This window comes from Amblyraja radiata, chromosome 9, assembly GCF_010909765.2.
Source record: "Amblyraja radiata isolate CabotCenter1 chromosome 9, sAmbRad1.1.pri, whole genome shotgun sequence".
Classification (NCBI taxonomy): domain Eukaryota; kingdom Metazoa; phylum Chordata; class Chondrichthyes; order Rajiformes; family Rajidae; genus Amblyraja; species Amblyraja radiata.
This window is the reverse complement of record NC_045964.1, coordinates 38,297,628-38,310,592: the sequence shown is the minus strand read 5'-3', so window position 1 is coordinate 38,310,592 and position 12,965 is coordinate 38,297,628. Positions and strand designations below refer to the sequence as shown.

The window sequence follows — 12,965 nt, the reverse complement described above, 5'->3', positions numbered from 1 at the left end:
ATGGTCACTCTCATTAACGGAATGAATGTTATTGTTAAACTCGACACTGGAGTTTGTTGCAACGTTTTATCCTTATCTGAACTCAATAGGATTCGAAAAAATGAAGTCATCAATCAAACTCTACTTCCATTTGCAGGTGGCACAGTGCTCCCTGTCGGTCAAGTCGAGCTACGATGCTAGTTTGATTCACGTGTCCACAGCCTGAGCTTCTTTATTGTCCGTGAAAAAATGCCTTCTCTGCTAGGCATTGATGCTTGTAACGACTTGGGTCTGGTCACCTTCAGTACATCTGTCTATCAACTGTCTGCTACATGTGGCTTCACTCAACAAATGCTGACTCAATACAAAAGTCTGTTCGACAACAAGCAGGGCAGGTTACCTGTCAAGTACACAATCACGACTGACCCCGAGGTACTCCCAGTTGTCCGTCCGGCACACCAGATTCCCCTTGCTATGTGGAACCGTATACAAGGTGTACTCGACAGAATGGTGACTATGGGTGTGATTACCCCTGTCGCTGACCCATCGGATTGGGTCTTGACCGTGGACGTAGCAACGGAAAAGAATCAGGAAGAAATACGGATTTGCATTAATCCTAAAAATGTAAACACCGCCATTAAACGACCACACAATCCCATGCGCACAGTGGAAGAGATTGCAGTGCAGCTGGGCAAGGCAACTGTATTCCAGGCACGTGCTGTCAGGGTTGGCAAGGTAGGCAGTGCCTACCCTGACTAAAATCACAAAATGGTCATTATTTTATATATATAAAATATATATAAAACATATATAAAATGGTCATTAATAGTAGTGTCACGGGAGAATTATGCTTCCCTAAGAGATCGATCTCTTAGGGAGGCATAATTCCCCCGTGCCTTTCATCCGCAGTACATTTAAAACGAGGAAGTATGTGCTACTCCCGTGCTGTCAACGATGCTTCAAGCCATCAGTGGGAATGGTTCCTAAAAGCAGCTGAAATTCTGCCTTTACACTGTGGACTGCGTGCATATGGTGCGCTGTGCATACGCACCAGCCTACTGCGCATGCGCAATCGCAAGTTTCTTGGCGGGTTTTTCAAAGATGGATAGTGATTACCTGAAGAGTTTCTCACAGCAAACTTACGAGGAAAAGACCAAAATAATTGAAAATGGCAGACCAATTCCGGAACTTAAAGAAATTCAACAGTGCAAAGGAACAAAAATAACTAGAACATTTAAAACATCTTGGTACAACAGGAAACAAAGAGAGACGAATGGATTTTGTGTACAAATAATATGGTAAGTAAATTTCTTTGAGCAATATGTTTTTAAGAGAGTTCCACAGACTCACAACTCTCTGTGAGAAAAAGCGTTTCCTCGTCTCCGTTCTAAATGGCTTACTCCTTATTCTTAAACTGTGGCCACTGGTTCTGGACTCCCCCAACATCAGGAACATGTTTCCTGCCTCTAGCGTGTCCAAACCCTTAACAATCTTATATGTTTCAATGAGATCCCCTCTCATACTTCTAAACTCCAGAGTGTACAAGCCCAGCTGCTCCATTCTCTCAGCATATGACAGTCCCACCATCCCGGGAATTAACCTTGTAAACCTACGCTGCACTCCCTCAATAGCAAGAATTTCCTTCCTCAAATTAGGGGACCAAAACTGCACACAATACTCCAAGTGTGGTCTCACTAGGGCTTTGTACAACTGCAGAAGGACCTCTTTGCTCCTATATTCGATTCCTCGTGTTATAAATATTCGATTCCTCTTGTTATAAATATTTGATTCCTCTTGTTATAAATATTGTCCCTAGTGTGTAGGATAGAACTAGTGTATGGATGATTTCTGGTCAGCACAGACTTAGTGGGCTGAAGAGCCTGTTTCCACGCTGCATTTCTAAACTAAACTAATCAAGCGGCTTCCTGTGTCTTCAAACAAGTTCTTGATCGGTTCAAATATGAAATACCCAAATATTCATCAAGAACAGGACACGTGATTGTACTAAACAGTCCAATCTGCAAGAAGCAAGTTGGAATACTTACTGAAATATATACCTAACCAGAACCCAATACAAAGAGCTGCGTTAGGGTCACACAGCATGGAAAAATAACCTTGGTCTCAACTCATCCATGTCGATCACAATGCCTTATTCAAAGCTCGTCCCATTTACCTTGCTTGGCCCATTTCCCTCTAAATCTTTCCCACCGTGTACCTATCTCTCAAGTGTGTTTTAAATATTGTTACTGTACCTGACTCAACAACAACTTCTGGTTCCAGCAGGGTATAGTTCTTACCAATCTAATAACTACACCTCTGTCAATGACAATATTAGAGTTTGCTGTAATTGTAATCTTTCTATAAATCAATGCCCATTTTCACTTGGTTGGCACCTTGCAAATTGTTCTGCAGCATTGTTACCCGGCTAAGTAGACCAAACTAGTATACCCAGCAGGTTAAATGTGAGCTCAAAAAATACTGTGGCTTAGAAAAATAGGTGCAGGAGTAGGCCATTCGACCCTTCGAGCCAGCGCCGCCATTCAATATGATCATGGCTGATCATCTAAAATCAGTACCCCGTTTCTGCTTATTCCCCATATCGCTTGATTCCTTTAGCCCTAAGAACTAAATTTAATTCTCTCTTGAAAACATAACTACCGGTGCAGCCCCCCCCCCCCCCCCCCTCAACTGGAAGTGCCGGCACCTCCCTAGCTGATGACCTGAACTCCTTCTACGCACGATTCGAGACGGGCAACATCACCCCTAGCTCGCCGGCTAACAACAACACCGCCAGCGCGCTGGCTAGCAAGGCTGGGGGGAGGTCCACCGCTGGGGATATGCACACATTCTCAGTGTCCGAGCACGACGTGAGGAGGTCTCTGACGCGTGTGAACACGAGGAAAGCTGTAGGCCCAGATGGTATATCTGGGCGAGTACTAAAGTCTTATGCTACTCAGCTTGCTCCAGTGCTCACCACAATATTCAACCACTCCCAGGCCAAGTCTGTGGTCCCTGCCTGCTTCAAAAGATCCACCATTGTTCCAGTGCCAAAGAATGCCTCTCCAGCTTGCTTGAATGACTACCGACCATTGAATGGCCCTCACCTCGGTAGTCATGAAATGCTTCGAGAGGCTGATCAAGAACCACATCTGCGCCTTCCTCCCTTGTAACATGGACCCATGCAGTTCGCATACCGTCCGAACAGATCCACGATTGATGCGGTCTCCCAGGTTCTGTACACCGCTCTCTCACCTTGGCAGCCAGAAGGAAGGCTATGTGAGGATGCTGTTCATTGACTTCAGCTCAGCTTACAATACGATAGTCCCCACCAGACTGGCTGAGAAGCTGCTGGAACTGGGGCTTAACACCCCTGTGTGCCTGGGTCCTGGACGTTCTCACCACCAGGTGGTCAAGATGGGGAGCCATACCTCCAACCTCCTCACCCTGAACACAGGATCCCCCCAGGGTTGCGTCCTTAGCCCTCTACTGTACTCCCTGTGCACACATGACTGTGTGGCCAGGTTCAGCTCCAACTCCATCATCAAGTTTGTTGATGACACTGTGGTGGTGGGCCTGATCTCCGATAACGATGAACGAGGAGGTGGCTGATCTGGCACTCTGGTGACAGGACAACAGCCTCCTCTTGAATGTCACAAAAACTAAGGAGCTGATTGTGGACTTTAGAAGGACACAACATCCGAGGACGTACACACCACTGGAGATAAATGGGACTACTGTGGATAGGGTGAGCTGCTTTAAATACCTAGGAGTCCACATCACAGAGGATCTGACATGGACAACACACACTGCCGCACTGGTGAGTAAGGCAAGGCAGCGCCTTTACCTCCTCAGGCATCTGAGGAAATTCTGAGGATCCTTCAGTGCTTCTACGCTGGGGCTGTAGAAGGCATCTTGTCCGGCAACATCACAAACTGGTTTGGGAACAGCTCTGCCCAGGACAGGAAGGCTCTGCAGAGAGTAGTGCGTTCAGTCGAACGCACTATGGGAACTACACTCGCTCCCCTGCAGGACCTATACACCAGGAGGTGCAGATCCAGAGCCAGCAACATTATGGGGGACCACCACCACCCCAGCAATGGACTGTTCCAGCTGCTACGGTCAGGCAAACACCTCCGCTGTCATGCTGTGAAAACAGAGAGGATGAGACAGTTTCTTCGCACAGGCCATCAGGACTGTAAACTCTTATCTCACCAGGGAATAATTTACTGTACTAATTTACTGTTGTGTTGTGTCTTTTGTAAAAAATTATTTTCTAACATGTAAATACTGATTCTGTTCTGTAGTTTTGCACAATCTGCAGACATTCACTGCACATCTTGTATGAGTATGTGACAAATAAAGTTGACTTGACATCCAGTGAAATGGCCTCCACTGCCTTCTGTAGCAGATAATTCCACAGATTCACTACTATCTGGGTGAAAAAATGTTTCCTCATCTCAGTCCTAAATGGTCTACCCCTTATTCAAAAACTGTGACCCCTGGTTCTGGACTCTCCCAACATCGGGAACATTTTTCCTGCATCTAGCCTGTCCAATCCTTTAAGAATTTTATATGTTTCTATAAGATACCCTCTCATCCTTCTAAATTCCAGTGAATACAAGCTCAGTCAACCCATTCTTTCATATGTCAGTCCCGCCATCCCAGGAATTAACCTGGTGAACTTACGCTGCACTCCCTCAATAGCAATAATGTCCTACCACAAATTAGGAGACCAAAATTGCACACAATATTCCAGGTGTGGTCTCACTAGGGCCCTGTACAACTGAACCTCCCCTTTTCCTAACCTGACACAATTCAGATAATAATCTGCCTTCCTGTTTTTGCTACCAAAGTGGATAACCTCACATTTATCCACATTATACTGCGTCTGCCATGCATCTGCCCACTCACCCAACCTATCCAAGTCACTCTGCAGCCTCATAGCATCCTCATCGTAGCTCACACTGCCACCCAGCTTTGTGTCATCCGCAGACAAGATATCACATTTAATTCCCTCGTCTAAATCGTTAATATATATTGTAAATAACTGAGGTCCCAGCACCGAGCCTTGTGGCATCCCACTAGTTACAGGCATGAGACAGGAAAAAATGAAAAAAGAGGAAGAGGAGGGTCCAGGGGGATTAGGAGTCCAAGGGGCAATGCCCCTGGCGGGGGTAAAAGGTGGCAGAATTGTTTTGATAATTGTACCTTGAAATAACAGTTTTCCTGCCTGTTTACCCTTAATTTCTCACAGGGTCTTCTCCACTCACAGGGAACGCCTCACTGCTCATACTCACAGGGACCTCCCCCCCCATTACCTTTGCTCACACTCACAGGGACTCCCTCACTGCTCACACTCACAGGAAACCCCACACCTTTATTCACTCACAGGGATCCCCTCACTGCTCACACTCACAGGGATATCCCCTCACCTTTACACACTCACAGAGACTCCCCCCTGCTCACCAGGGCTCACACACACTCCTTTTACTTGCTTTAAAACACTTATTGACACCGACAAGGCCCCGGCCCTGCAGCCGCGCCCCGCCCTTTCCCAGCCCAGTGCCCATTCTCCCGCAGCCCTCCCCTGGGGCCGCCGCTAACTGCACTCCCGGCCCCGTCGCCTCGCTCCACCAGGCCTCGCCTTGTCCCACCCGCGGATGCCTCCCTCTTACAATCATCGCACTGAATCATCATGTCCCACCCCCCCCCACTGCCTGCTGACCGACGTCCCTCATCCAATCGGCGCCCTCGATCATCAGTCCCGCCCCCACTGTCTCGCGGAAATCCATTTATAGATTTATAGAGATTTTTTTTTTTTTTAATGAATTTCAAAATCCTTAGAAATCCGCGGGTTCGCGGAGAAATCTCATTGCCTGTAGTTACTGCCTGCCATTCTTGAAAAGACCCGTTAATTCCCACTCTTTGCTTCCTGTCTGCCAACCAGTTCTCTATCCATGTCAATACCATACCCCCAATACCATGTGCTCCAATTTTGCACACTAATCTCATGTTTGGGACCTTGTCAAAGGCTTTTTGAAAGTCCAGATACACCACATCCACTGGCTCTCCCTCATCCATTCTACTTGGTAAATCTAAAAAAAATTCCAGAAGATTAGTCAAGCATGATCCTTAGTCCCCTAGTATTTCTGGGAGATTATTTGTGTCTTCCTTAGTGAAGACAGAACCAAAATACTCGTTTAACTGTTCTGCCATTTCTTTGCTTCCCATTTTAAATTCACCTGTCTCTGATTGTAAGGGACCTACATTTGTCTTCATTAATCTTTTTTTTAAATTATTTTATTTTATTAGAAGTACAATCATATGGCACCAAAGTGCCTAATATATATTTTCATAATACATTTTATGTACAGCTTCTTTTTTTTTTAATATTAAAGAAAGATTAGAATAAGAAAAAGAGATTAGATAGTAAAGGATAGAAAGACGTGAGATATATAGTGTGTGAAGAAAAAGAAAAAAGACGGATGAGTGAAGAAAGTTGAGAAAAAAAAAATAGAAAAAAGAGAATAAAACAAAAAAAAGTAAGGAGATCATTGTTTATAATCTTGACCAACCCTCGTCCAGTCCTGAAACAGTTATTTTTTACAATTGTGTTGCACCATATGATTCCAAAAAGAGAGACCAACTCGTTATGAATTGGTCTGATTTATCCATTAGGAGGAATCGCATTTCTTTAATCTTTTCCTTTTTACATATCTAAAGAAGCTTTTGGAGTCAGTTTTTATATTCCCCTCAAGCTTTCTTACATTCTCTTTTTTCCCTCTCTTAATTAACCACTTTGTCCTCCTCTGTTCTAAATTTCCCCCCAGTCATCTGGTTTGCTGCTTCCTCTGGCCAATTTATATGCCTTTTCCTTGTATTTAACACTATCCTTGATTTCCCTCGTTAGGCACTGTTGAGCCGCCTTCCCCGTTTATTTTTTTGCCAGACATGGATGAACAATTTTTTGTAGTTCATCCATGCGGTCTTTAAATGTTTATCATTGCATCTCCACCGTCAACCCTTTAAGCATAATTTGCCCGTCTATCCTAGCCAAATTCCCGTCTCATTCCTTCAAAGTCTTCCTTCTTTAAGTTTAGGACCCGAGTCTCTGAACTAATCGTGTCACTCTCCATCCTAATTTCCTGCTTGATGCTATCCCCAACCTCCCTACAGCTGTTTGGTGGTCTGTATGAAATATTAATTCTATTTATCATCCAGAAATTCTTCCTGATGTTTTGTGTATACCCAATGTTTGATTTTTATTTTCAACGTTTGCAATTGTTCTTGCTTTTCAGATAACAAGTAGGTAGCTTCACAAATATCTGCAATTTCAACAATAATGGAACCTAGCACCAAAGTGTAAAGGCTGTAGTGTTAATTAATTATCCTTGTTTGAACATACAATGTTGATTTCACTGTTGCTTAATCAAAAGCCCAGAACACGTAATGTGAGAGCATTCTGGGTACTTTTAGGAAATGCGATGAACAAGTGGCTATTAATTCAGAGACCATGACATAATTTAACATGAATTGGTTAATTATTTGAAGGAATATAAAGAGAATCTATTGCAATGGGAAAAATAAAGTCGTGCTTGCATAATTTCCAGCCAACTCTCGGGAGGCTAATGATTCTCCAAGCAAACCAACTAACACAAAACGAATGCTTGAAAGGTATTCCCAACAACTTCAAATCCTGTGACCCCCTTGCCATGAGACTCAGACTTAGTGTTCAAAGGGCTTGAGACCACCATAATAAATATTTTTTAAACATACAAGAGAACTTAACGTATACAAGTTACTTAATTAATTAGACTCGAGATACATAATACCACAATTACTTATGGTGAAAATATACAGATGTGCAATGTGTAATCATAATTAGGTATTCCTTTATATTGAGAAAAAAAAACCTTAAGTACGTTTTAGTTTGGGGATTTTGATATATTGTACCACAGAAATCAAAATACAGTAAAACTCAGATAACCTGGCATGCTCAGGACATTGGCAGTGCCAGACACATAAACTCTGGACAATTGGATGTAATTCTTATTAACATCCCATCGCACATTTAATTTACTTTCTTTGATATAAAGGACACGCAGTAGTTTCATAATTTTTTCCAGTAAACCTAGTAAAATTCAAAGGGAGCACGGGTCATCAGCCAATGAGCCAGATAACAAACGTGCAGGGATTCCAAATAGTCACAGAATGGATTATTGGAGTTTTACTATAAGTTAATTATTTAAATAATCAGGTCGCCGAATGTTCTAGTTAGATTCAACACCAAATAGTATGGCCAGGCAGCTGGAATGAAAGCCTCGTATGGTTAGAGCCCTTGAAGTAATGGCAAATGCGTTGCAATGTTACATAGTATCATCTGGATAATTTGTTAAAGGTACATCAATACACTAATAAGACTTACCCTGAAAAAGAAATTGAGGGAAAAGACATTAAGATATCCTTTATTTTCCATATCCAATAATTTAAAGATATACTGGAGAGCAGCGGGTTCCTTTCGATTCTCCAAAGCAAGAACAAAATCCAGATAAGTCTTGTAATCCTAGAGAAAAGATGCAAAAAGTTGTCACCTTTGACATCCATGATACAATTTTACTTGCAGATATTAAGTAACGTGATGGACAAAATTCAGCCAATTTCTTTAAAAAAAACCTTTATATCCCCCACCCTCAATTATTCTGATATATTTCCCTTATTTTGTTTTCTCTAGCTTCAGCAAGAAAACCTAATGGTTTAGTTATCTTTTTTTTTAACAATTGTAAATAAATATGTAACAAAAGGGACACGCTTATTGAAAATTTGAAATGAATACTAAAATACTGGAAATGCTCAGATAGTCAAGCAGCATTTCAGTTTTAGAAAAAGTTAATTGTCTACATTTTTAAATTAAGATACAAATGTGGGAATGCAGGATGACAAGGGAAGAATAAAAAGTTGATAAAATGATAGTGGTAGATAAAAGGGGTGTTTGTGAAACAAGAAAAAATGGGTCTAGAGGAAATGTAAATGGGAATATCACAATCATTACCAAACACTGCCATCCAAAATGAAAAGGAATACACGGATGATTATGAAATCTTATGATTTCAGGTTGTTAACTTAATTTCTTAATCAAATGATGAAATGTTGTTCCTGAAAGGTATTTAGAGCTTTCAAAAAACTATACGGTCCCTAGGATAGAAATGTCAGTGGGAAAGAACATTTAAAGTGATAGGCAACTGGAAATTCAAGTTTGCAGACTGAATGGAGCTCTGCAAAATTACTGTCCAATTTCCATTTGTGTGTGCAGAAGACTTCAGACACTGTAGTCCATGCTCAGGATGCAATGGAAACTATAACAAACAAACCACTCCTTCACCTGGAAAGTGTTTGGAGTCATACATGCTGGGAAGAAAGGAAGTTAAAGGACAAGTGTGGCTTTGCTGCTTTTGCATAGGAAGCTGATGTGGAAAGGACACAATGGAAATGACCGAGAAGTGGACCACATTGTTACTGTTTCTGAATGCTGAAATGAGTGGGAAAAGGAGCGTATGTTTGATGGTGACATCAAGTGAATGTGGTAAATACAATAGAGGATTATCCATTCAATGTAGCGGCTGGTGTAGCAGAAGGTGAGCTTTTTAAAATATACTAGACCAAGTGCAGACCCGTTGGGTCTGTTTCCCCAACGGCGTTTGCGGGGGGGGGGGGGGGGGGATGGTGAGAAGAGGGGAGGGAGGGGAGAGGAGGAGGAGGAAACAGGATAGATTTGGGAGGGAAAGGAGAGCGGGATAGGGGGTGAGAGATGGGGAGAGAGATGTGGGGGAGGGAGGGGAGGAGGGAGGGAGAGGGGTGGGGGAGAGAGGGGAAAGAGTGGGGAGGGAGAGTGGAGGGGAAGGGGGAGAGAAGTGGTAGAGTGGGGAGGGAGGAGGAGAGGGGTAGGGGGAGTGATGGAAGAGGGACAGAGGGATAGGGGGAAGGGGGCGGGGGGGAGAGAGGGAAGGGGGTGGGGTAGAGAGGGAAGGGGGGTGGAGGAGAGCGGGATGGGAGAGGGAGAGGGGGAGGAGAGAAGGGGAGAGAAGTGGAAGAGTGGGGAGGGAGGGAGCGGTAGAGGGGTAGTGGGAGTGGTGGAAGAGGGACGGGGGAGTGGTGGAAGAGGGACAGAGGGGTAGGGGAAGGGGAAGGGGTGGGGGAGAGAGGGGAAGAGCGAGGGGTGGGGGAGGGAGAGGGGTGAATAAGGGGATAGAACTGGAAGAGTGGGGAGGGAGGGGTAGGGGGAGTGGTGGAAGAGGGACAGAGGGGTAGGGGAAGGGGGTGGTGGTAGAGAGGGAAGGGGGGTGGGGGAGAGAGGGATGGGTGGGAGAGGGGTGAGGAGAGGGAAACATAGAAATTAAGTGCAGGAGTAGGCCATTCGGTCCTTCGAGCCTGCACCACCATTCAATATGATCATGGCTGACCATCCAACTCAGTATCCTGTACCTGCCTTCTCTCCATGTGATCCCTTTAGCCACAAGGGCCACTCCCTCTTAAATATAGCCAATGAACTGGCCTCAACTACCTTCTGTGGCAGAGAATTCCAGAGATTCACCACTCTCTGTGTGAAAAATGTTTTTCTCATCTCGGTCCCAGAAGATTTCCCCCCTTATCCTTAAACTGTGACCCCTTGTTCTGGACTTCCCCAACATCGGTTTCTATAAGATCCCCCCTCAATCTTCTAAAATCTAGCGAGTACAAGCCGAGTCTATCCAGTCTTTCTTCATATGAAAGTCCTGACATCTCAGGAATCAGTCTGGTGAACCTTCTCTGTACTCCCTCTATGGCAAGAATGTCTTTGGGCATTGTGACATCACACAATGGAACGTTCACCATGGGCTGGGGCTCCTGCAAAGGCATATGTAAATGGCTCCATTCCGATTGGACATATGTGAACATTGGGCATTGTGACATCACACGATGGAACGAATGAAAAGGAAGTAAGGCAGACGGCAGCCGGCTGGTCGGCTGGCACACAGTTTTATATATTAACTAGACCAAGTGCAGACCCGTTGAGTGTTTCCCCAACGGCATTTGCGGGGGGGGGGGGTGCTGAGGCATCACACTCACATTAACCACCCCCCAAACACACAGGTGGGGGGCAGGGGGGTGAGAAGAGGGGAAGGAGGAGGAGGAAATGGGACAGATTTTGGACGGAAAGGAGAGCGGGGTTGGGGGTGAAAGAGGGGGATGGGGAGAGAGATGTGGGTGAGGGGGGGGGGGATGGGGAGGGAGGGGAGGAGGAATGGAAGGGGAGAGGGGCGGGTGGAGAGAGGGGAAAGAGTGGGGAGGGAGAGTGGAGGGGGAAGGGGGGAGAGAAGTGAAGTGGATGAGGGAGGAGAGAGGGATGGGGAGGAGAGAGGGATGGGGAGGGGAGAGAGATGTGGGGGGGAGGGATGGGGATGGAGAGGAGGAGGGAGGGGTAAGAGTGTGGAGGGAGGGGGAAGAGTGTGGAGGGAGGGGGACGAGTGTAGAGGGAGGGGGAGAGAGGTGGGGGGAGAGGGGAAAGAGTGGGGAGGGATAGTGGGAGGGGGGAGAGGTGGAAGAGTGGTGAGGGTCAGAGGGGTATGGGGAAGGGGTGGGGTGGAGAGGGGAGGGAGAGGGAAGGGAGGGGGAGAGAGAGGGGTGGGGGAGGGAAAGGGGTGGTCTGAGGGAGAGAAGTGGAAGAGTGGGGAGGGGTAGGGGGAGTGGTGGAAGAGGGGTAGGGGGAAGGGGCGGAGGGAGATAGGGAAGGGGATAGGGTAGAGAGTGAAGGGGGGTGGGGGAGCGAGGGATGGGTGGGAGAGGGGTTAGATGAGGGAAACTTAGAAATCAGGTGCAGGAGTAGGCCATTCGGCCCTTCGAGCCTGCACCTCCATTCAATATTATCATGGCTGATCATCCAACTCAGTATCCTGTACCTGCCTTCTCTCCACACCCCCTGATCCCTTTAGCCACAAGGGCCATATCTAACTCCCTCTTAAATATAGCCAATGAACAGGCCTCAACTACCTTCTGTGGCAGTGAATTCCAGAGATTCACCACTCTCTGTGTGTAAAATGTTTTTCTCATCTCGGTCCTAGAAGATTTCCCCCTTATCCTTAAACTGTGACCCCTTGTTCTGGACTTCCCCAACATCTGGAACAATCTTCCTGCATCTAGCCTGTCCAACCCCTTAAGAATTTTAGACGTTTCTATAAGATACCCCCTCAATCTTCTAAAATCTAGCAAGTACAAGGCGAGTCTATCCTGTCTTTCTTCGTATGAAAATCCTGACATCCCTGGAATCAGTCTGGTGAACCTTCTCTGTACTGCCACTATGGCAACGATGTCTTTGAGCATTGGGCATTGTGACATCACACGATGGAACGTTCACCAGGTGCTGGTGCTCCTGCAAAGGCATGTGTAAATGAATCCATTTCGATTGGACATCTGTGAGCATCGGGCATTGTGACATCACATGTTGGAACGCTCACCAGGGGCTGGGGCTGGTGCTGATTCTATGGGTAAGAAGTCAGTTTATTTTTGAAATATTGGGGTGGTGGGGGGGGGGGGGGGAAGGATTTGATTAAAAACTTGTACTTAAACACGACGAAATGTAATGAGGAGCGGATACTTAGAAAGAAAAGTGAAATCTCTACCGAAATGGAAAAGATGTCGGCGATTCTGCATCTGGTTTCGGAGTTGGAGTGAATCAAAGGAAGAAATGCAGTCGGAAGGCGTACATGTAAATGGATCCATTCCGATTGGACATCTGCGAGCATTGGGCATTGCGATTGGACATCTGCGAGCATTGGGCATTGTGACATCACACGATGGGAACGAATCAAAAGGCAGCCGGGCGGATGGCACGAGAGTTTTATATATTAACTAGACCAAGTGCAGACCCGTTGGGTCTGTTTCCCTGACGGCGTTTGTGGGGGGGGGGGGGGGGGGCTGCGGCATCAAACTCACATTAACCACCCCCCAAAGGG

At 45.7% G+C, this 12,965-nt stretch overlaps 1 protein-coding gene across 1 annotated transcript in view; it reads right to left on the bottom strand.

The window, feature by feature from the left end:
- The window catches only part of ppp2r3c (protein phosphatase 2 regulatory subunit B''gamma), a 51,032-nt gene that overhangs the window by 8,134 nt on the left and 29,933 nt on the right, over nucleotides 1-12,965 (bottom strand). Inside the window, exon 9 of the mRNA XM_033026443.1 lies at nucleotides 8,405-8,542. Within this exon, the coding sequence (XP_032882334.1) occupies nucleotides 8,405-8,542 (138 nt within the window). The remainder of the gene's footprint in view (nucleotides 1-8,404; nucleotides 8,543-12,965) is intronic.